The sequence below is a fragment of the Salvelinus fontinalis genome, chromosome 3, assembly GCF_029448725.1.
Source record: "Salvelinus fontinalis isolate EN_2023a chromosome 3, ASM2944872v1, whole genome shotgun sequence".
NCBI lineage: Eukaryota > Metazoa > Chordata > Actinopteri > Salmoniformes > Salmonidae > Salvelinus > Salvelinus fontinalis.
In genome coordinates this window covers 69,664,947-69,691,197 of record NC_074667.1, presented here as the reverse complement: position 1 = coordinate 69,691,197, position 26,251 = coordinate 69,664,947, and the positions used below count along the sequence as shown (strand labels likewise).

The 26,251-nt window shown below is 40.8% G+C and overlaps 1 protein-coding gene across 1 annotated transcript in view; it reads left to right on the top strand.

The window, feature by feature from the left end:
• LOC129851375 (metabotropic glutamate receptor 7-like) overlaps positions 1-26,251 on the top strand; it is a 446,516-nt gene that overhangs the window by 354,987 nt on the left and 65,278 nt on the right. Inside the window, exons 8-9 of the mRNA XM_055917878.1 lie at positions 14,248-14,450; positions 14,739-15,471. Coding sequence (XP_055773853.1) covers positions 14,248-14,450; positions 14,739-15,471 — 936 coding nt within the window. The remainder of the gene's footprint in view (positions 1-14,247; positions 14,451-14,738; positions 15,472-26,251) is intronic.

Genomic DNA, 26,251 nt, shown 5'->3' with positions numbered 1-26,251 from the left:
CACATCATATTCAGCTGACGTTGATTGAACTAAATCGTTTTTTTTTGGTAGCTTTTAGTTGTCACTGTATAATATTAAGCCTAGGTGATTAGATTATGTTGAAATAGAGCCCCACAGTGGAGGTGTCATAATACCCATAAAACCTAGCAGTCAAACAGAGAAATGGTACCAATCATTTCCCCACCATTCATTCTTCCCATAGACAATTTTAGAACCACTTCAAATAAGGGCTGTGTTTAGTGTATGCTTACCCTGGCATGACATTTTGATAACCTTGTAAATCTCTCTTAGACAATGTGACTTTTATCAATATATTGAACTCATATTTACTATCGCATCAGAAAAATGCTAATTTGTCCTCAGGTGACAGACAAACAGCCAGGCAGTTTCCTGAGAGAGGCATAGTCGTGTGGGTTTGTTATGGAAAACACACAAGTTGTAAATTAAAAGTTTTACCATGCTTTTAAACTAAAATCTAATCTGCCTGGGTCTCAAAAGTAGAGCAGGGAATGTTTCCAGACTGGGCCCTAGTTCAATTTGAACTGCATTGTCTTTAACTAGTGCCCAGAGTTATTCTAGGTTAGGTTATACAATAAAAAGGAAAATCCCTTCATCTTATTTATAATATTCATGACCCTTTTACAGGCAGATTTTACGGTATGTTGCCTGTAAAATATATATATATATATGCCATTGTTTTTTAGAGCCCAATTCATCCCAATTGTGTTTAAGCCTTTCATATCTCCCGTGCACATGTCGGCGAGTGTAGGAGTGGGAGTAGACTTGGGCGGATGTGGGTGGACGTCTATTTTTAGTAAATCCATTGAATATACACCAACACTGAGAATATCCATTATTCATTTGTTTTTAGACAGGTCCTAAGAAACATTATAAGCACTAATAAAATGTATTTTCAAAAGAATAGAATGGCAATTGTTTGAGTTTACTGGTCTGTGCATCCTTGATGGCCGTGCCAGGCATATGAAATCAATAGTTGTTTTGACAAGACACACTGTTAGGCTAACCTGATCTGAGTCAACAAACATTTTATAGTAGGCTAAGAACGTAATGAAATATCACATAAAATACAAATCATATTTTTCTCACGCAACGTGCATCATGGCAAAGTGTGGAATCGCTGTCATACATAAAAAAATATATATATATTTCAAAAACAGAGCCCAAGGCAAGCCAATTAAATATTTTTTTATCCACGTTTCATCTCTTTCATACCCTCACTCTGCTTTGTTAGGGAGCAGGTGTAAAGAGTCATACCTTCACTCTGCTTTGTTAGGGAGCAGGTGTAAAGAGTCATACCTTCACTCTGCTTTGTTAGGGAGCAGGTGTAAAGAGTCATACCTTCACTCTGCTTTGTTAGGGAGCAGTTAATGAGAAGGGTGTGCTTGAAAGGATGCTCATAACTCTGCAATGTTGGCTTGTATTGGAGAGAGTCAGTCTCATTTTCCAAACACAGTCTGTGTCTGTGTTTAGTTTTCATGCTAGTGAGGGCCGAGAATCGACTCTCACAAAGGTACGTGGTTGCAAAGGGCATCAGTGTCTTAACAGCACGATTTGCCAAGGCAGGATACTCTGAGCACAGCTCAATCCAGAAATCTGACAGTGGCTTCTGATAAAATTCAATTTTCACAGAACCGCTTGTTGCAATTTCAATGAGGCACTCTTGTTCAGATATCGGTAAGTGGACTGTAGGCAGGGCATGAAAGGGATAACAAATCCAGTTTGTGTCATCTGTTTCAGGAAAGTACCTGCGTAAATACACACCCAACTCACTCAGGTCCTTCGCTATATCACATTTGACATTGTCCGTAAGCTTGAGTTCATTTGCACACAACAAATTCATACAATGATGGAAAGACCTGTGTGTTGTCCTTGTTAATGCAGACAGAGAGGAGCTCCAACTTCTTAATCATAGCCTCAATTTTGTCCCACACATTGAAAATAGTTGCGGAGAGTCCCTGTAATCCTAGATTCAGATCATTCAGACGAGAAAAACATCACCCAGATAGGCCAGTCGTGTGAGAAACTCATCATCATGCAAGCGGTCAGACAAGTGAAAATGATGGTCAGTAAAGAAAACTTTAAGCTCATCTCTCAATTCAAAAAATTGTGTCAATACTTTGCCCCCTGATAACCAGCGCACTTCTGTATGTTGTAAAAGCGTTACATGGTCGCTGCCCATGTCATTGCTATTGATATGGGCAGCTCTTGCTCTCTTGCACCCCAGTATCTCTACTTACACATCATCATCTACACATCTATCACTCCAGGGTTAATGCTAAATTGTAATTATTTCACCTCTATGGCCTATTTATTGCCTACTTTTCTACATTTGCACACACTGTACGTAGATTTTTCTATTGTGTTACGTTTGTTTATGTGTAACTCTGGCAGGTCGCAGTTGTAAATTATAACTTGTTCTCAACTAGCCTACCTGGATAAATAAAGGTGAAATATAATTTTTTATTTTATAAAACAAATAGCATTGCATAGTGCAGAAAATACACGAGAGTTCAGGTGCCTTGCTTTAACAAAGTTAACAATTTTCACTGTAGTGTCCAAAACCTCTTTCAAGCTGTCAGGCATTCCCTTGGCAGCAAGAGCCTCTCTGTGGATGCTGCAGTTCTACCCAAGCGGCGTCGGGAGCAACTGCTTGCACGAGCGTTACCACTCCACTATGTCTCCCTGACATGGCTTTTGCTCCATCAGTACAGATACCAACATGAGCAGCTACGTTTGGCTACATACGGACCATTAGTGGAGTTCCCGCGAGAGAGTAACGGTTAATGTGATTGGATGTTCATTATTTGACTAGGATACCTGTATTTGACATTGTGTTGTTATTTCGCAGAATTCTAGATGGTTTAATTCATTTTTGGCAGTGAAACGAGGCTACTCAGGCAATTAAAAAAACTCACCCAAATGTATAGCCCCGTTGGAAAATATAAATGGAATGTTTGAAAATGTTTTTTTTTTTTTTTTTTTAAATGTGAATCACATTTTTATTACCCAGACGGCATTCCGTGTACCCCTGCAGAATACCTGCCATAGAGAAAGGGAAGGCCAATGGTGACTTTAAAACAGTTACAGAGTTTAATGGCTGTGATAGGAGAAAACTGAGGATGGATCAACAACATTGTAGTTACTCCACAATACTAACCTAATTGACAGAGTTAAGGAGGAAGCCTGTATAGAAAACAAATATTCCAAAACATGCATCCTTTTTGAAACAAGGCACTGAAGGAATACTGTAAAAAATTGTGGCAAAGCAATACACTTTTTGCTCTGAATACTGAGTCTTATGTTTGGTGCAAATCCAATACAACGCATTACTGAGTACCAGTCTCTATATTTTCAATCATAGTGGTGGCTACATCATGTTATGGGTATGCTTGTCATCATTGAGGACTGGCAGAGTTTTTCAGGATAAAAAAAAATAGGCAGAATAGAGTTTAGCACAGTCAAAATCCTAGAGGAAAACCTGGTTCAGTCTGCTTTCCACCAGAAACTGGGAGGTGAATTCACCTTTCTATTTATCTATTAAATCTATTAATTATATTTTAATTATTATTAATTCTATTAAATCTATTATTAATCTAAAAATACGTTTCCACTTTGTCATTATGGGGTATTGTGTGTAGATGTTTAATTTTGATTTAATCCATTTTGAATTCAGGCTGTAACATAACCAAATGTGGTAAAAGACAAGGCTGTGAATACTTTCTGAAGGCACTGCATGTCACGGCCCTTGAATGAAGTGGACCAAGGTGCAGGGTGGTGAGCGTACAATTTATTTTTATTAGAAAAGACGCCGAACAAAACAATAAACAATACAAAACAAATCGTGAAGCTTAAGGGCTATGTGCCACAAACAAAGTCAACTTCCCACAAAGACAGGTGGGAAAAAGGGCTACCTAAGTATGGTTCTCAATCAGCGACAACGATAGACAGTTGTCCCTGATTGAGAACCCAAAACATAGAAATACAAATAATAGAACATAGAATACCCACCCCAACTCACACTCTGACCAAACCAAAATAGAGACATAAAAATGATCTCTACGGTCAGGGCATGACACTGCATGTCAGTATCTCTCCTTATCCCTTCTCTGAAGGAATATTTGTGATTCTCTAGTTGATTTACATCACCCAGAGGGAATGTATCCACTTGCTCAGTCAATCAACCAATAATTATGGTCTAAAGTGATTGTTTTATTAATTTACAGTACATTTTGATGAAATAGTGCTGGAATAAAATAGAGCCAAGTTATTGTTTGTTTTTATTGTGAAAGATGAAAGATTTGTGAAAGATAATTGAAAGATGAAGACATAAGACTCAATCATCCCTTTCATACGGCTTGATATCAGTACATACAATTGAAATCTATTATTGTGTCCATTGGTTAATGAAGCTAACAACGTAAAAATATCCCTTGGCAATCATGAACATTTACAGAAAAAGGCTAAATTAAGACATTAAAATGTATTTACTTGGATAAAGTTGTTTGCAGTTAGCCAGTTAGGCAATAATGTGTGGATAGGCTAAAACTGTGATGCCAATGCAGTGTAATGATTTATGAGAACTTTGATCATGAACAATATATAATTCAGTTATAAACTGTTATTTTGGATTGTTTTACTCCTAACCAGGGATGGAAACTAAGGATTATGGGCACTGGTCAGCCTGACTAGTAGACTGCATTTTTTAAACATATGTGTCATGCAATATTTGAAAAGACAAAATGTCACTAACCGTCAGTGTCGTGTGTTCGTGGATGTCGAGGAAAGTCATGCTTCCACAAACATGGTTGCCAAGGAAAAATCACCATGAAAAGATAATAACATCGTAAATATTTTATCTTTTGCCTCTCTGTTTTTTTTTATAAATGTCCTAAAATTTGCAGGAAGCTGAATGTATCTCACCGGAGAAAGCAATCCAAGCGAACTCAACAGCTGTCTGGTCAAAAAAGAGTATGACATTGTTGCTGCCCGTAGCATTGAATGCAAGGCAAGCCAGCGAGAATTTGGCCTCCCTTGATAAAATAAATATGAAATAATAGCTGTGAATGGTCCTGGCGGACCAAAAAAAAGTACAAAGGGAAGCCAGTTTGTATTTGGCTTCACACCAATCACATCAGAAGCCAAACGTCATTGACAGAAAACTTGAATTGTTGCATCTCATTGTCTCGTTGTCCTCCGGTGGCTGGCTAACTGGCTAACATTGTCCCTTTACTAAATTAGGCATGGATGGAGATAAAGATTTGGACTTCAAATCAAATCAAATGGTATAAGTCATATGCACCAAATACAAATGCTTACTTACGAGCCCCTAACCAACAATGCAGTTTTAAAAAATATGGATAAGAAGAAGAAATAAAAGTAACAAGATATTAAAGAGCAGCAGTAAAATAACAATAGTGAGACTATATACAGGGGAGGGGTACCGGTACAGAGTCAATGTGTGGGGGCACCGGTTAGTTGAGGTAATATGTACATGTAGGTAGAGTTATTAAAGTGACTATGCATAGATGATAACAACAGAGAGTAGCAGCGGTGTAAAAGAGGGGGAGAGGGGAGGATGCAAATAGTCTTGGTAGTCATTTGATTAGATGTTCTGCCTTGCGGTCGGAGGCCGAGCAGTTGCCATACCAGGCAGTGATGCAACCAGTCAGGATGCTCTCGATGGTGCAGCTGTAGAACCTTTTGGCGATCTGAGGACCCATGCCAAATCTTTCAGTCTCCTGTGGTTTTACTTAATTTTTCGTACTGGCCAATAATTATAACGGTGATTCTGATTCAACCATAGGTTAAATAAATGTTTAAAAAAATAATAATACATTTAAAAAAAATGCATTGTGCCCCTGGCCTGAGAGGATGGAAGTTGAAAATATAGCTAGATGTAGTAGGCTAATGTGAACTAGCTGGCCTGGTGCACCGTTGCCCATGACAGGACGTTTGGCTAGCAAACAAGCGTTTTAGCCTAGGACAACAAAAACTACAAGCGTGTATGACAGAGTCATAAACCGTTTCGTCAACATGAAAGAGAGGAGGATGTCATTGGCGTTTTCTCTACAAGTAGGGTGAGTCAACATATTTTATCTACTTGCACGAACCCACACACACACACATACAGAGAAATCAGTACCATGGACAGCCACATCATATTCAGCTGACATTGATTGGACTAAATCATTTTTGTTATCTGTGGTTGTCACTGTGTTAGACGAAGCATAGATGAGCCCCACAGTGGAGGTGTCATAATACCCACACAACCTAACAGTTAAACAGGGAAATGGTACCAATCGTTTTTTTTCCACCACTCATTTTTCCAATAGAGAATTTTAAAATAAGGGCTGTGTTTCATGTCTGGCGTGACGTTATGATAACCTTGTAAATCTCTCTCGGACAAGGTGACTTTTATCAATAAATCGGGTCTATTTATTCTCAGATCTGAAAATACTGCTATCAAAGTAGACATCATACAAAACTACAAATCCCTGCAAGCACCTTCAGGTCATCTCTATCTGAAACTTTTGCTAACAGTTATCGTGTCAAATTAAAACTTGCACAAAACAGTTAACAAAATTGTCAATTTAAAGAAGTTTAGTGAATTTATGCATTACTAAATGGAGCTAACATTAGATAGTTAATCCAGAGATTCTTACCTTAGCCTCGATTCAGCTATCTCGTTCATATCATCATGGCATTTGTTGTTCTTTATGATAGCCACATGAGCAACTACTTAGCATTTAATCTTGGGGGGGGGGGGGGGGGGGGGGGGGGGGGGTAAATACAGGTGAATACGTTGATGATGTCACCTTTTCCCAGAGAGAATTATACGTTATCAAAACTTCATAGCACTTATTTTAAGTGTTTCTAAAATCCACCATGGGAAAAATGGTGGGAAGACTATTGGAACCATTTCCTTGTTTGACTGCTAGGTTTTATGGGTAATAAATCAAATCAATTTGTATTTGTCACATGCACGGAATACAACAGGTGTAGTAGACCTTACAGTGAAATGCTGAATACAACAGGTGTAGTAGACCTTACAGTGAAATGCTGAATACAACAGGTGTAGTAGACCTTACAGTGAAATGCTGACTACAACAGGTGTAGTAGACCTTACAGTGAAATGCTGAATACAACAGGTGTAGTAGACCTCACAGTGAAATGCTGAAAACAACAGGTGTAGTAGACCTTACAGTGAAATCCTGAATACAACAGGTGTAGTAGCCCTTACAGTGAAATGCTGAATACAACAGGTGTAGTAGACCTCACAGTGAAATGCTGACTACAACAGGTGTAGTAGACCTTACAGTGAAATGCTGAATACAACAGGTGTAGTAAACCTTACAGTGAAATGCTGAATACAACAGGTGTAGTAGACCTCACAGTGAAATGCTGACTACAACAGGTGTAGTAGACCTCACAGTGAAATGCTGAATACAACAGGTGTAGGTTTTTTCTATGTTGTTGCATTACAACCTGTAATTTAAATTGAGTTTTATTTGGATTTCATGTAATGGACATACACAAAATAGTCCAAATTGTTGAAGTGAAATTCATTATTATATATATTTTTTTATATTAAAAAAAAAAAAAAAACGGAAAAGTGGTGTGTGCACATGTATTCACCCCCTTTGCTACGAAGCCCCTAAATAAGATCTGGTTCAACCAATTACCTTCAGAAGTCACATAATTAGTTAAATAAAGTCCACCTGTGTGCAATCTAAGTGTCACATGATCTGTCACATGATCTAAGTGCATATATACACCTATTCTGAAAGGCCCCAGAGTCTGCAACAACACTAAGAAAGGGGCACCACCAAGCAAGCGTCACCATGAAGACCAAGGAGCTCTCCAAACAGGTCAGGGACAACGTTGTGGAGAAGTACAGATCAGGGTTTGGTAAAACAATTTATATCAGAAACTTTGAACATCCCACAGAGCACCGTTAAATGCATTATTTAAAATTGAAAAGAATATGGCACCACAACAAACCTGCCCAGAGAGGGCCGCCCACCAAAACTCACAGACCAGGCAAGGAGGACATTAATCAGAGAGGCAACAGAGAGACCAAAGATAACCCCGAAGGAGCTGCAAAGCTCCACAGCGCAGATTGGAGTATCTGTCCATAGGACCACTTTAAGCCGTACACTCCACAGAGCTGGGATTTACGGAAGAGAGGCCAGAAAAAAAAGCCATTGCTTAAAGAAAAAAATAAGCAAACACGTTTGGTGTTCGCCAAAAGGCATGTGGGAGACTCCCCAAACATATGGAAGAAGGTACTCTGGTTAGATGAGACTAAACTGAGCTTTTTGGCCATGATGGAAAACGCTATGTCTGGCGCAAACCCAACACCTCTCATCACCCCGATAACTTCAAACATACACTCAGACCCTGTTCAATGAGTCAAACTGATTAAAGAATCTAGCAGTACCAAAAACACCCTCTCTCTCTCTCTCTCTCTCTCAAACACACACACACACACACACACACACACACACACACACACACACACACACACACACACACACACACACACACACACACACACACACACACACACACACACACACACACACACACACACACACACACACACACACACACACACACACACACACACACACACACACACACACACACACACTAAAAGTAAACAATTGTTTTAATAGTAATTTCACAGGCTTTTTCACCTGGGAATTATTTGTAAACCATGTTTAACTTTTTCACTATCTGTATTTCACCTGTTATAATTTGTGCAAATAAATGAAACTAATTTTAATCTATAGAGCAGCTTGAGGTGATACAGTCTACTGTGTGCTGAACCCACCTCTGTTCTCTCTGTCTCTTTCTCTCTGTCTGTTGCTGTATGGGTTATGTCTGTTGTGGTCTCAGTTTCTTGTATGTTATTGTCTCCTTTGTCTATCCTCTTCTGTTCTTCTGGTGTGTCTCTCCATCTTATCCTACTCTTCTGTAGCTCTGTCTTGTCGGTTGTCTCTCTCCATCTTATCCTACTCTTCTGTTGCTCTGTTTTGTCGGTTGTGTCTCTCCATCTTATCCTACTCTTCTGTTGATGTCTCTGTCGTGTCTGGTGCGTCTCTCTCCATCATATCCTACTCTTCTGTTGTTGTCTCTAAGTCTTGTCGGTTGTGTCTCTCTCCATCTTATCCTACTCTTCTGTTACTCTGTCTTGTCGGTTGTGTCTCTCTCCATCTTATCCTACTCTTCTGTTGATGTCTCTGTCTTGTCAGTTGTGTCTCTCTCCATCTTATCCTACTCTTCTGTTGCTGTCTCTAAGTCTTGTCTGGTGTGTCTCTAGTTTCTCATCAGAATGGGGTCAAGGGGATACAGGGGTAGCTTAACTTGTTTTGGGGTGTCACCTAAAGTATCGTCTTCCCTGGCTGCTGCTGTTCTCAAGGGCCTTTTCATCTGTCTTCCTCCTTGGCTCATATGCTAAATAGCAACATGTCAGTAGTTTGTTTTAAAGTTACGGTGTACTGACATGACCAGGGCAACTCAAATGTAAAGACAAATTAAAGGGCACATATAACAGAGCAACACAACTCCAAACATGACAGATAGGAAGCTACAATGATCCTGTGCCAAGAGTATTCAACACTTACCCTACGAGGTCCAGAGCCTGGTCTATTTCGATATGATAATTAATTGCACTCACATGGTGTGCAGGTCTAAATCAGTTAGAGGGGAACAAGAAAAAAATAAAAATAAACAGTGGAACTAGCTTTGATGTCCAGAGTTGAGTTTGAGGGCCGTAAGCTATATGAATTTAAAGGCCCCTTAACCCCCAAAAAATACCTGTAAAAATACCTGTAGAATGGAATAAGTTAAGCCTCCCGAGTGGCGCACCAGTTTAAGGCACTGAACTGGAGTGCTAAAGGCGTCATTACAGACCCGGGTCCAATCCCAGGCTGTGTCGCAGCCGGCCGCGCCCGGAAGACCCATGAGGCGGCACACAATTGGCCCTGCGTCGTCCAGGTTAGGGGAGGGTTTAGCCGGTTGGGATGTCCTTGTCCTAGCGGCTGGGCGCATGCACGCTGACTTCGTTTGCCAGCTGTACGGTCTTCCGGGTTAATTAAGCGAGCAGTGCTGCTTGGCGGGGTTGGAGGACGGATGGCTCTCAGACCTTCGCCTCTTCTGAGGCAGTGATGGGCCAAGACTGTAATTACCAATTGGATATCATGGAAAAAGTACAAAAAGAAAGGAATATGTTATTAGACCTCTACCAGCTAATGAGAGATTGACATTTGAGGACACATATTTAACCTGTTAGGGGGGCAGCCCGACACCGGTACACTTATGACAACATCCAGCTCAAAGTGCAGGGCGCGAAATTCAAAAGATATTTCTTTTAAATATTTAACTTTCACACATTAACAAGTCCAAGACACCAGATGAAAGGTGCACATCTTGTGAATCAAGCCAACATGTCCGATTTTTAAAATGTTTTACAGGTAAGAAAAAATATGTAAATCTATTAGCTAACCACGTTAGCAAAAGACACAACTTTTCTAACTCCATCAGTTTCTTACTCCATCAGGTGCTATCACCAATTCGACCAAATAAAGATATAAATAGCCACTAACCAAGAAACAAATTCATCAGATGACAGTCTGATAAAATATTTATTGTATAGCATATATTTTGTTCGAAAAATTTGCATATTTCATGTATAAACCATAGTTTACATTGCAGCCACCATCAGAAATTGCACCGAAAGCAGCCATAATATTTACAGACACCAACGTCAAATAGCTAATTACTCATCATAAAACATTTCTGAAAAATACATAGTCTGCAGCAATTGAAAGACAGGCATCTTGTGATTCCAAACAATATTTCCGATTTATTAAATTTAACCGAAAGCAGCCATAATATTTACAGACACCAACGTCAAATAGCTCATTACTCATCATAAAACATTTCTGAAAAATACATAGTCTGCAGCAATTGAAAGACAGGCATCTTGTGATTCCAAACAATATTTCCGATTTATTAAATGTTTTACAGCGAAAACAAAATGTATCGCTATATTAGCGTAGCTACAATAGACAGAAATAATTGGGCGCCCACGGCCAGTTCACATGCACGACAGATATATGAAATAACATCATAAAATGGGTCTTACTTTTGCTGATCTTTCATCAGAATGTTGAAGGTGTCCTCTGTCCAGATGAGTCGTTGTTTGGATTCAGAATGGCAAATTTCCCTCTTCAATTAGCATTGGCACTAGCCGAGTGGCACATTTCTCCAACGTAAACACAGTCAGAGGACGGAACACGGTAAAACTCCCGAAAAAAGTTTCAATAATCTGATTAAACTATATTGAAAAAACATACATTACGATGATATGGTCACATGTATCAAAAAAAAATTGAGCCGGAGACGTTAGCCGTTCGTTACCAAGGCAAAACAGAAGTCAATCCCACTTCCTTCAGAGTACCGGAAGTGGACGGTCACGTCAAAGAAATAGGTTTTTTTCCACCACAGACCAAGAGGAGCAAAAAAAAAATCTTCTCTCACACCCTCTTTACACCAATAGGAAGGCGTATAGAGTGTAAGTAGACTCCTAAGTGTCAAGACCAGGTATAGGCATCAAGTTGAAAAGAGCATCGATTTCTGACATTTCACTTCCTGGTCAGGAAAAGTGCTGCAGAAGGACTTCTGTTTCACTCAGAGAAAAAATTCCAACTGTTTTAGAAACTAGAAAGTTTTTTCTATCCAAAAAGAATAATAATATCCATATTGTACGAGCAAGATTTGAGTAGGAGGCTGTTTGAAATGGGCACGATTTCACTGGCTACTCAACACTGCCTTGCAGCCATAAGAAGTTTTTAAAGTCAATGTTTTGTTCACCTACAATCTAACCACAAAGCTGGACATATTTCCCCCTCTCTTTCTGGCTGCCCTCGCCTTTCCCTTCTAAGTTCAAGTTTGTTTACTTGTCATGTACACGTGATAAACATGAAGTAAACATTGCAATGAAATGCTTACATACAGGATAACCTCTTGACAAAGCAACAATAATAGAGAAAGTAATTTGATGGCCACTCCAATACCTTGACTTTGTTGTCCTTAAGCCATTTTGCCACAACTTTGGAAGTATGCTTGGGGTCATTGTCCATTTGGAAGACCCATTTGCGACCAAGCTTTAACTTCCTGACTGTCTTAAATGTTGCTTCAATATAACCACATAATTTTCCTGCCTCATGATACAATCTATTTTGTAAGATGCACCAGTCCCTCCTGCAGCAAAGCACCCCCACAACATGATGCTGCCACCCTCGTGCTTCACGGTTGGGATAGTGTTCTTCGGCTTGCAAGCCTCCCCCTTTTTCATCCAAACATAACGGTGGTCATTATGGCCAAACATGTATATTTTTGTTTCATCAAACCAGAGGACATTTGTCCAAAAAGTACAATCTTTGTCCCCATGTGCAGTTGCAAACCGTAGTCTGGCTTTTTATGGTGGTTTTGTAGCAGTGCCTTCTTCCTTGATGAGCTGGAATCAAATTATTGAATCAAATTATGTCAATTAGCCTATCAGAAGCTTCTAAAGCCAAAACATAATTTTCTGTAATTTTCCAAGTTGTTTAAAGGCAGTCAACTTAGTGTATGTAAACTTCTGACCCACGGGAATTGTGATACAGTGAATTATAAGTGAAATAATCTGTCTGTAAACAATTGTTGGAAAAATTACTTGTCATGCACAAAGTAGATGTAATAACCGACTTGCATAAAATGTTGTTTGTTAACAAGAAATGTGTGGAGTGGTTGAAAAATGAGTGATGACTCCAACCTAAGTGTATGACTCCAACCTAAGTGTATGTTAACTTCTGACTTCAACTGTAATAATAACAGACATGGGCCAAGCATATTTACCTGTAGAATGGGTAAACCTGTGGCTAACTCTGCTGCTGCGAATGACTTTCAGTCTGTTCTGCACTCTCCACCTCATTCACTGCTGCTTGTTCAATCTGTTCAACCTGCTCGTCCTATTCACCCTGCTCGTCCTGTTCAACCTGCTCGTCCTGTTCAACCTGCTCGTCCTGTTCAACCTGCTCGTCCTGTTCAACCTGCTCGTCCTGTTCAACCTGCTCGTCCTGTTCAACCTGCTCGTCCTGTTCAACCTGCTCGTCCTGTTCAACCTACTCGTCCTGTTCAACCTACTCGTCCTGTTCAACCTACTCGTCCTGTTCAACCTGCTCGTCCTGTTCAACCTGCTCGTCCTGTTCAACCTGCTCGTCCTGTTCAACCTGCTTGTCCTGTTCGTCCTGCTCGTCCTGCTCGTCCTGTTCAACCTGCTCGTCCTGTTCAACCTGCTCGTCCTGTTCAACCTGCTCGTCCTGTTCAACCTGCTCGTCCTGTTCAACCTGCTCGTCCTGTTCAACCTGCTCGTCCTGTTCAACCTGCTCGTCCTGTTCGTCCTGCTCGTCCTGTTCAACCTGCTCGTCCTGTTCAACCTGCTCGTCCTGTTCAACCTGCTCGTCCTGTTCAACCTGCTCGTCCTGTTCAACCTGCTCAACCTGTTCAACCTGCTCAACCTGTTCAACCTGCTCGTCCTGTTCAACCTGCTCGTCCTGTTCAACCTGCTCGTCCTGTTCAACCTGCTCGTCCTGTTCAACCTGCTCGTCCTGTTCAACCTGCTCGTCCTGTTCGTCCTGCTCGTCCTGTTAAACCTGCTCGTCCTGTTCAACCTGCTCGTCCTGTTCAACCTGCTCGTCCTGTTCAACCTGCTCGTCCTGTTCAACCTGCTCGTCCTGTTCGTCCTGCTCGTCCTGTTCAACCTGATCGCTTTTTTGCCTCTCTTGGAGGAAGTTGAGAATTTTCATATTTGCTCTGAGTGACAGGCTTTACTGAGTGAGGACATTGACATCTAACCAATTGCTGTATGGGTAGGGAAGGGATTAAGGGTCCACTGCATTGCGGGTCCACTGCACTGTGAAATCACAGCAGTCACTCCAGGGCTTCTTTCTGTGCTTCCTAGTGCAGTGTATTGGATTGTTTATTTTTGTCTTACAAAATGTGTCAGTAAAACGTAAATGATACACGGCATTGCACAAGACTTAGTGATGTAATGTGGGATAATGTAAACTCAAATCCGACTGGATAAAATCAAATCAAAAATACTTTGTTCTTAAAAAAAAGTAATTTTCATTGTTCTACTCCTGTCTAACCTACCGCATCCATCCTGTGTTCCAGATTGAGGACATGCAGTGGCCTAACGGACAGACAGAGATTCCCAGCTCTGTGTGTAGTCTGCCCTGCAGGACAGGAGAGAGGAAGAAGGCAGTGAAAGGCATGCCGTGTTGCTGGCACTGTGAGCCCTGTGATGGCTACCAGTATCAATATGATGCAACATCCTGCAAGCTGTGCTCCTACAACATGAGGCCCAACCCCAACAGGTGACAGTCAGGAACACTATAGAAATAAGTTAATTAAGGCTTGCAAAATTACACAAATGTTCCCAAAATTCCCAGGGATTTCTGGAAGACCTGGGAATATTGGGAAAGTTTCAGGAATTGTTTAACCCTAGAAAATTCTATAACGTTTTAGTGCTATCCTTGAAATAGTAGTTTTATTACAAAATATGTTTTACAGTGCAGTACAGTACTGCTTGTCTTCTTGTCGTCAGTATGTGTATTTTTTAAATTGTCAAATAAAACATACTTAATCAATCAATCTATTCAAAGGACGGCATGCCAGCCCATCCCCATCGTGAAGCTGGAGTGGCACTCCCCCTGGGCAGTGATACCTGTCTTCCTCGCCATGCTGGGCATCATCGCCACCATCTTCGTCATGGCAACCTTTGTCCGCTACAATGACACACCCATCGTGCGCGCGTCGGGCCGCGAGCTGAGCTACGTCCTTCTCACCGGGATCTTCCTCTGTTACATCATCACCTTCCTCATGATTGCCAAGCCTGATGTTGCCGTCTGTTCATTCCGACGGATCTTCCTAGGTCTCGGTATGTGTATTAGCTACGCGGCACTCCTCACCAAGACAAACCGTATCTACCGCATCTTCGAAGAGGGTAAGAGGTCGGTGACAGCACCCAGGCTGATCAGCCCGACCTCCCAGCTGGCTATAACCACTTGCCTGATTGCCATTCAGCTCCTGGGGGTGTTTATCTGGTTCGGGGTGGACCCCCCCAACACCATCATCGACTACGACGAACAGAAAACCGTCAACCCCGACCAAGCCAGAGGAGTACTGAAATGTGACATCACCGACCTGCAGATTATATGCTCGTTGGGTTATAGCATCCTACTCATGGTCACGTGTACAGTGTACGCCATCAAGACGCGGGGCGTCCCGGAGAGCTTTAACGAGGCTAAACCCATTGGATTCACCATGTATACCACTTGTATAGTCTGGCTAGCCTTCATACCCATCTTCTTTGGGACAGCGCAGTCCGCAGAAAAGGTAAGGGTTGATTTCACATTGTTTCCTTTTATTATTATTATTATTATTTATTATTATTATTATTAACTATTATTATTAATTAGTAGTATTATTATTATTATTATTAATAATAATAATAATTATTATTATTATTATTTATTATTATTATTAATTATTATTATTATTATTATTATTATTATTTGTTATTATTAATTATTATTATTAATTATTATTATTATTATTATTATTATAATAATGGGTTTAAGTCTAGTCCTGGGCTAAAAAACGTAATATTCTCCATTGAAAGTGCTTCTTTGTCCAAGACTAGGTTTAAGCTGTGTCTGGGTAACCAGCCAATTAAGTCCTATTGGATCATTTTAATTTTAACACTGAGGGGAGGTTACCCGGTTGCAGTTGGCATATTTACTTGCACACTTTAATACTGGTTGCACCAATGCGCCAACCCAAGACTTGGCTTGGCAAATTAGACAAAACACTTGATTTTATATGTGACCGGTTAGAGGATCTAAGCCATTAGACGCCACTTCCTACTTCACAGTTGGGCCATTCTTTAAAACTTTATTTTTGCAGAAATGCCTTCTTGAACACGTTGCTTAAATTACAAACTTGTATGGGATCCTTAAATACGAATACAATTTTTAAATGATGAGTTTAGCCAAGGAAAAAGCACTGAGCCAAACAGAGGATCCATCCAAAGACAGGATCCATCCTGGCTAGTCCTGATTGGCTGAGATAATGGAGTTGTTGGACATGCCGTGAGAATTCCTGATTGGTCTGTCATGTCACAGGTTTCTTTCTATAATGTAATGGGTGATTCCCTGCTCAGTATATAGATAATCTTTGCAACCGCAGATATTAGGAAATATATAGATATGTACAGTATTGCTACAGCTCTCAAAAGACATTGACAGATTGTTGCCCTGAATATCGCTGGGTTTAATTAGAGAGACTACTTTCTGGAGGACAATGCCATGCTGACTCACATGTGTTGACGTGTGGTTGGGAGGGGGCTGAGGTTTAAGAGATGGATGTGGCTAAGACATAAGAACGATGATGCTGAATCGGACGTAAACAACATCTTTCAAAAGGTTATTTTATAGTCGCTTAACTAAAGCTAAAGCTAAAGTTGATCAACTTTTAAAGCAGCATGACATATATTAACCATATTTCCCTCAACTACAGTGGATAGGGAAATTAACTTGTATTTGCTATAAGCCTCAATAGAGAAATTCAGACAGATATGGCATATTGCTGTGTGTGTCAGATGTCCATGTCCAGGCCATTAACAGTCTGATGTTACTATAATTGGTCTGTTTGCTAGCTGAAGGCAATCTAGACTCTCTTTCACCTCTGTAGCTATACGAGGATCAGCTCTAGTTTATCCATGGATGCATCCAAAAAGTTACCCCATTCCCTTTATAGTACTACTTTGGACCAGGGCACATAGTGCTTTTTGGGGTACAGCTTGTGTCTGAAATTAGCAGAAATAATAAGATATAATATGGCTGCATGGCGATGGTACATTTTTTTTTTTTTATGAATTGCTCAGTTTAGGATCATGGTGTACGTTAATTTGTGTTTCTATATGAACCATATTTCATTATCTGACGTTTCGTCGTTATGGTTGTTTGTCTTTCTTGACCACTGGCTGTGTTTGTTCTCTTGTCAAGCTAGTTGGCCTTTAAAACCAATTACATCTAAAGGAAATGTAAAACTACAACACCTGGGTGGAATACAGGTTGTGAAGCCGACTGTGAGATTGCCTTGTACATTCCAATCACAGTGTAGTCAGAGACTCTGTTTAATTGTCTGGGAGAAACCATCTGTTTTATCAGTGTTACAATAGATACCATTATTATCAGTGGTGGACTGGCTTTCTGGTATTTCGGGCAAATGTTTTGCCTTTCCTCTCTTATCCTACCTCATTTGCATATGCTGTATATAGATTTTTCTACTGTATTATTGACTTTATGTTTGTTTATTCCATGTGTAACTTTGTGTTGTTTTATGTGTTGTTTTATTATTTGCTTTATCTTGGTCAGGTCGCAGTTGCAAATGAGAACTTGTTCTCAACTGGCCTACCTGGTATAATAAAGATGGGCTAGTCCAGTTTTAGCCTAGTGAGCCTGTTTAACTTGTTGTTTTTTTTGCATAAAAATTATCATAATCTGGCTAATAATGGGGTCCTCAAAGAATAAAAAATTGGCCAGTGTGTTAAAAATGCCAGAGTTGATTTCTGTTCTTAGTCCGCCCCTGTTTACTATTGTATTTAGCATTTCCCAAACTCTTTGGTGTAAAAACGGCTTAAGTGCTCCCGAAAATAGGTGTTAGAAATGTACCCTGAAGCGCAACAGAAAGGGGTTCAGAAACGATTGTGCCTTTACAAATTCCACCGGCAAACCAAAAAGGATTTGCAATGCAGCTGAAGGCTGGCTGAGTCTAGTGAAAAGGAATTGTTTTGTACAATAGGGTGCTGTAACTCCGCTACCTGCTTAATCTGCACCCCGACGGGCACACTACATCATACTCTGACTATACAACACATTAGATAGACCATGTGAATCCAGTTGAAGCCCAGATCCCACTTCAATCAGGTAGAGGAAGGAGAGGAGACAGGTTGTAGAAGGATTTCTAAGCCTTGAGACAATTGAAACGTGGGTTTGTGCACATGTGCCATGCAGAAGGCGAATGGACAAGACACAAATTGTAAGTGTCTTTGGTAGTAGGTGCCAGGCGCACCGGTTTGTGTCAAGAACTACAAACACAGCTTGGTTTTTCACGCTCAGTTTCCTGTGTGTATCAAGAATGGTCTACCACCCTAAAAGGACATCCAGGCAACTTCACACAACTGTGTCAACATGGTCCAGCATCCCTGTGGAATACTTTCGACACCTTGTAGAGTCTATGCCCTGACAAATTGAGGTTGTTCTGAGGGCAAAAGGGTGGGGTGGGGGGGGGGGCTCAATATTAGGGAGGTGTTTGGTATACTTTGGTATACCAAGGCCCTAGGGGGTCCTGGTTAAAAGTAGTGCACTATAAAGGGAATAGGGTGTCATCTGGGAGCTGTATACTAAAGATGATATACAGTCCTGGGTAGAGAAGAGAGAGGCTCATTAGGGCGACAGTCTCATTTGTCCGGTGGAGCAGTGTGTGTGTGTGTGTGTGTATGTGGAGTGTCTGAGCTTGTGTGTGTGTGCATGCGTATGTCTGTGCGTGTGCTGCCTCGTGCTGTGTGAAGGCCTGACGTCAGCAGCACAGCCAGGCAGAGCCTAGGCATGCAGGCAGGCACCCCAACCCCAGCAGAGTGGAATTGTAACACCCTGGCCTTTACTGCTTGTCATTACTTACCTGGCTGAGGTTGGGCAGAAATACTGATGACGATAGAGCAGTATTCACAACGTTCTGAAGAAAAGTGCTACCAAACCCTCACCTCTCCACCCAGCTTTCAATCGCCTCCAGCACACAGGCACTGTTGGGGTGAGTGACTGAGTGACACAAGTCGTTCTTTTTTTCTTTCTTGTGCTATTTTGCTATTAGCCTCACGACTCCTGCATGCTGTTGTTGACTATGAACTTTCTTGTGTACCCAACCGTAGTACACGCTATGTTTCCTTCCACACTCTGGACTGGTTATGTAGATTTGTTGTTCTCCCATCCTGTTCTAACCACCTCTCGCCAGCTTTAAAGGTGACCAAAATGTTTCCCAGCCGAAGACGTTCGGAAAAGTTGTGCATATATTACGATGAAATTTTGTGATGTTTTTTTTCATTTTTGTCACTGTCTATTCCCCTGTCGCCGGTTTACTAACCACCGGTCCTGACAACCAATCATTACGCACACCTGGCAAGCCATCATTACACACACCTGGCAACCCGTCATTACGCACACCTGGCAAACCATCATTACGCACACCTGGCAACCCATCATTACGCACAGCTTGCAACCCATCATTACGCACAACTGTGCCTCATCATTACGCACACCTGGCAACTCATCATTACACACACCTGGCAACCCATCATTACACACACCTGGCAACCCATCATTACACACACCTGGCAACCCATCATTACGCAGACCTGGCAACCCATTATTACACACACCTTGCAACCCATCATTACGCACACCTGGCAACACATCATTACGAACACCTGGGAACACATCATTACGCACACCAGGCAACCCATCATTATGCACACCTGGCAACCCATCATTACGAACCCATGGCAACCCATCATTACGAACCCATGGCAACACATCATTATGCACACCTGGCAACCCATCATTATGCACACCTGGCAACCCATCATTATGCACTGCCTGGCAACACATCAATACGCACACCTGGCAACCCATCATTACACACACCTGGCCACCCATCATTACGCACAACTGGCAACCCATCATTACGCACACATGGCAACCCATCATTACGCACACCTTGCAACCCATCATTACACACACCTGGCAACCCATCATTATACAGACCTGGCAACCCAGCATTAAGCAGACCTGGCAACCCGTTATTACACACACCTGGCAACCCGTCATTACGCACACCTGGCAACACATCATTACGAACACCTGACAACACATCATTACGCACACCTGGCAACCCATCATTACGCACACCTGGCAACGCATCATTACGCACACACCTGGCAACCCAGCATTACGCACACCTGGTAACCCATCATTGCTTACAACTGCGCCTCATCATTATGCACACCTGGACTTCATCACTTCCCTGATTACTCCCCCTTTATTTCGCCGTCTGTTGTTCTTAGGTGTTATCAGTCCTTAGGTGTTATTGATTGTCTCTCATGTTCAGTACGCTTCCGATTTTTTGAATAGGTTCCTTATTAAACTCACCTTCTGCACGTGTTTTCTGTACAGTAACAGCTGTGGACTTCGGTGAGGAATTTTTCGGGCTGTTCGGCCACACAAATGTTTTTCTGGAGGCAAGCAGAAGTTCGGTACTGAAATCAACGCCCCTTGGTCAAGAGTAGGAATTCTTCAATAAATTATTTGAACATTCGAACAAGAGACGACTCGTTTTCATGCACATTTTGTTCATTGAGAAATACAGCACCAAACATTTTAGTTCGATGTAAAATTGTGTAACTAAGATGTCCTAGGCAAAAACGTCTTAATTAATGACCGATTTCTGGAGTTATCTTAGATTAATTAACTGGGGCTGAGTATCAGGCAGTTTACTTTGATTCAAGCGGAAATCGAGAAAAAAAAGGACCCTAGCCTGAAGAAGTTTTAAGCTCTGGTCTCTAAAGCAGCAAATAATATGAGAAATGTTAAAGAAAATCTGACCACACAAGCGTCATCTTTGAATCTGATTCGTGTGGGCTTTGGTTAGAGTCTTTGCCGCTCGTCCACTGGCTTGAGCTGACGAACATTTGATACAAATATAAGTATCAACATTTAGGATAACACTAACCACGAACACGCATCAAGGCACCACACAGAAGACCTCCCTCTAAAATCCAGGGATCTGTCCTGGGAGCATTGTGTGGATATCGCCGAAGTTGTTGACAATAGTGGACGATTACCTGAATGTTCTCGTAGGACTGCACCCATTTGCTGGCAAACGACCAACACATCGCTTTTTCCTTGGAGCCACACCATGTTCCTTGTAGAACTATATTACTGCAGTGAACTGTTTGGAACCAGTGATGGAACCAGTGATCTTACCAGTGAGCAGAGGTGGAAAAAGTACCCAATTGTCATACTTGAGTAAAAGTAAAGATACATTAATAGAAAATGACTCAAGTAAAAGTGAAACTCACTCAGTAAAATCATACTTGAGTACAAGTCTAAAAGTATTTTGTTTTAAATATACTTATGTATTAAAAGTAAATGTAATTGCTAAAATATACTTAAGTATCAAAAGTGAAGTAAAAGTTGTCAAATATATAAAGACTAAAGTAAAGTACAGATACTTGAAAAACCTACTTAATTAGCTCTTCAATTTTTTTTTTCTTAAGTACTTTACACCAATGACAATGAGCACTATACGCCACTGATCGTCTGAACCAGCTCCCATCACAAAATTATTACTATTTAAAATCCAGAGATTTCTCTCTCACAGGGTTCTATCGATACAGTAGAAAGCTGAACTAGCTAGCTGCCAGCTAAGGTGTAGTCAGTGTGTCTATGTGTGATGGTGCGAGCTAATAGTGTTTCAATCGCTGACGTCACTCGCTCCGAGACCTAGAAGTAGTTGTTCCCCTTGCTCTGTAAGAGCTGTGGCTTTTGTGGCGCGATTGGTAACGATGCTTCGTGAATGACTGTGGTTGATGTGTGCGGAGGGGTCCCTGGTTCGAGCCCAGAGCCCAGGGCGAGGAGAGGGAACGGAAGCTATACTGTTACACTAGCATCCACCAAATGTGATGTGTTACAAGCTAGCATCCACCGAAACGATGTGAAAGTGCTCCGTTGTTTCATCCTACGTTTATAAGATTACACTCGACCTCAACCCAATTGATATGGTTTGGGATGAGTTGGACCGCAGCGTGAAGGAAAAGCGGTTCTGGTGGCATGTCTTGCAGAGTATGAATCAGTGTCTGAGATGTGTGCTAGTAATTTGAACAGACAGTTCGGCACTTTCAACACTTACATACCTCTCACAAAGACAAGTAGTGATGCAGTCAATCTATTGTCTACTTTGAGGTAGAATAGATGATAACGATATTTCCTCTCCCTCTATATTTGAGTGCCAGCCTGTTCGGGGCCAAATGTAATTTCCCTATGTTCAGGTGTGATAAAACTAAGGCCTGTAAGGATATGCCTTATTTACAGACCTTGGCCCATTTAAGCTACCGTTGCATCAATATGTTTTGGCAATTTTAGTTTACAATCCAGAAGTTTAATCTCCTCAACTTGCTCAATTGCCACATTATTCATTAAAATATTTAGATGAGGTTTAGGTTTTAGCGAATGATTTGTCCCAAATACTCTTCATTTAAATCTCTTCATTCAAAGACTCAATCATGATCACTCTTACTGACAGTTGTGGCTGCTTTGTGAGATGTATTGTTGTCTCTACCTTCCTGCCCTTTGCTGTGGTCTCTGCCCAACAATGTTTGTACCCTGTTTTGTGTTACTGCCATGTTGTGTTGCTACCATGCTGTGTTGTCATGTGATGCTGCCATGCTATGTTGTTGTCTTAGGTCTCTCTTTATGTATTGTTGTGTTGTCTCTCTTGTCGTGATGTGTGTTTTGTCCTATATTTATATTTTGTTTATTTGTATTTTTAATCCCTGCCCTCATCCACGCAGGAGGCCTTTCCCCTTTTGGTAGGCCGTCATTGTAAATAAGAATTTGTTCTTATTAATTGACTTGCCATGTTAAATATAAATATATATTTTTTTCAATGCTTTTAGCTTTTTATATATTTAGGATATATAGATTATTCCTTATTACTTACCACCCATTCTAAAACTGACTGCAGCTCTTTGTTAACTGTTGCAGTGATTTCACTTGCGGTGGTAGCTGATGTGTATAATGTTGAGACATCAGCGTACAATGTGTCACTTTGCTTTACTCGATAGTAGTGGTAGGTCAAAAATATAAAAAAGTATGGGGTCAAGACAGCTACCTTGAGGAATGCCAAACTCTACCTGGTTTCCGTTAGAGAGGCTTCCATTAAAGAACACCCTCTGTGTTCTGTTAGATAAGTACGTAACTCTTGATCCATGATATGCCAGAGGATGTAACATCAAAACATATACGTTTTTTTTTCAGCAGCAGACTATGATTGATAATGTCAAGAGCTGCACTGAACTCCAACAAAACATCTCCCACAATCATCTTATTATCAGTTTCTTTCAGCCAATCATCAATCTTTTTTGTCAGTGCCGTAAATGTTGAATTTTCTTCCCTATAAGTATGCTGAAAGTCAGTTGTTCATTTGTTTACTGTGAAATAGTATTGTATCTGGTCAAACACAATTCTTTCCAAAAGTTTACTAAGGGTCGGTAGAAAGCTGATTGGTCGGCTGTTTTAACCAGTAAAGGGTGCTTTGCTAATATTGGTTTCTGGGACGACTTTTACTTACCATAGATTGAAGAAATGGCAAACTGGAGTGGCAATATAGTCTGAAACCCTCCTCAGTAATTTCCATCCATGTTTCAGTACCAGGTGGTTTGTCATTATTGATAGACACTAATATATTTTTTTAAACTTTAGATTAAAACTTTTTCGATTAAAACTTTTTTCGTAATAACTAAACGGGTGTAACAAGCAATCGTTGTTCAGCTGCGTTCTCTGAATACTTTGTAGTAAGTTTTGGCACTGGAAGTAATGTTTCTGAATAATATCGATGTCACGTATGTTGTTTTCAACAAGAGAAGAGAGAAATTGGTTCAGTTTGGCTTCATTCTGATGATTAATAATAATTTGCGTTGTGAATTTTTGGGATTTTTTCCCCTTATTCTCCAATATAAGCGCTTTTGAAAATTGAAGAGTGTTGTTGAAACCAGCAATGACTCATATGTAAGAGGAATACAGTAATACATTTCATTTTCAAGTCTTAAATACAGCACGTAATGTCAAAAGACAAACAATTACTCTGCTTTCTATGATTCCCTTTAAAAAGGGGAAGCTATACTGAACAAAAATGTAAATGCAGCATGTAAAGTGTTGGTCGAATGTTTCATAAATTGAAATAAAAGATCCCAGCAATGTTCCATCCGCACAAAATGCTTATTTCTCTCAAATGTGGTGCACCAATTTGTTTACATCCTGTTAGTGAACATTTCTCCCTTGCCAAGATAATCCATCCACCTTACAGGTGTGGCATATCAAGAAGCTGATTAAACAGCATGATAATTGCACAGGTGCACCTTGTGCTGGGGATAGTAAAAGGCCATTTTTGTCACACAACACAATGGCACAGATGTCTCAAGTTTTGAAGGATCGTACAATTGGCATGCTGCCTACAGGGATGTCTACCACAGATGTTGCTGGAGAATTGAATGTTAATTTCTCTACCAACATTGTTTTAGAGAATTTATTATGGGACGGTTAATGAACACAATTGCATTTTATCTATGGAAATGTGAATGCCAGTAGATGCAGTGACTAGATCCTGAGGCCCATTGTCTTCGCCGTTCATCTGCCGCCATCACCTCATGTTTCAGCATGATAATGCACGGCCCCATGCTGCAAGGATCTGTACACAATTCCTTGAAGTTGAAAATGTCCCCGTTCTTACATGACCTGCATACTCACCAGACTTGTCACCCATTGATCATGTTTGGGATGCTCTGGATTGACGTGTTCCAGTTCCCGCCAGTATCCAGCCACTTCGCACAGCCATTGAATAGGAGTGGAACAACATTCCACAGGACACAATCAACAGCTTGCTTTACTTTATGCCAAGGAGATGTCGGCGCTGCATGAGGGAAAAGGTTGTCACACCAGATGCTGACTTGTTGATTGATATATGCCCCTAAAATCCATAGATTAGAGCCTAATTCATTTCTTTCAACTGATTGATTTCCTTATATGAACTGTAACTCTATACAATCGTTGAAACCGTTGAATGTCGCGTTAATATTTGTGTTCAGTATAAATGCCTTACCAAAGGCATGGCTTTTACAGCTTAGTAATGAACTGTCATCTAAATTGTTCTGCTCTCTCTGTGTCTCTCTGTCTCTCTCTCTTTCTCTCTCTCTCTTTCTGTCTCTGTCTCTCTCTGTGTCTCTCCCTCTCTGTCTCTGTCTCTCTTTCTCTCTCACTCATTCACTCTCTCTGTTTCTCTTTCGCTCTCTGTTTCTCTTTCTCTCTCTGTGTCTCTTTCTCTCTCTCTCTCTGTGTCTCTCCCTCTGTCTCTCTCTCTCTCTCTCTCTGAGCCCCTCAGCTCCTGAGTTGATTGTGGCGTTGTCACAGTGGGTTCTATGACAACCAGCAGTGGTTGGAGGCCATGGAATCAGAGAATGAAAATTATCTCTCCATGAGATACAAAGGCAGACGGAATGACAACAATAAAAACAATAGATTCTAGAACACTGAAAAGGGGGGAAATCAAAGGCATCATTTAAAATCCAATTCCACGGGATAGATAGTTCTTAATTAATAAGCATTATTTGCACCCTTTTGTACAAAGAAGGATTTGATTTTGTGTTCCAAAAAAAAAATGATTGAATTCTGAATGAGTGTTGTGAATACGAAATGAAGGGGATGATAGGTTTGTCTTTTAACCTTTTGAATGATTGTTATGAATAGGAAATGAATGACAAGATTACTTTGTCTTTTCACCTTTTTTCTCTTGGACCCATACTGAAAGGAGGAATATTGATTTGTTTGCTTGCTCAGGAGAACACTCTGGAAGCCATTATTGGGTGGTTAGTCTTGGGCTGTAATGCTCACAAAACATTATCCATTATGATCCGTCCTCTTTTGTTTTGTCCAGGAGACGCTATGAGTATTTGTTTTGTAGATATTGCTATGTTGAATATCTATCGGGTACCACATAATTGACTTTGAGAACAAAAACACTTAGTCCAGACCTCTCCCTAGTTAAACATATAGTTAAACACTAAACATCCTCCTTCTCACTCTGAAAACAAACTTTCCAGTCGTTCTGTCTGGCTAGCCAATAGACCATAGGTAGTGTGGCTGTATATAGCAGCTAATCGAACTCTGAGCTCTACTGGGACGGTTAGTCTCTGGGCTGTAAAGGAGATCGTTAGCTACTGCTCCTACAGGGAATAACGTGTTCCTGAAGGAATGTACGCTCGTTATGTCTGGATCAATACTCTGCT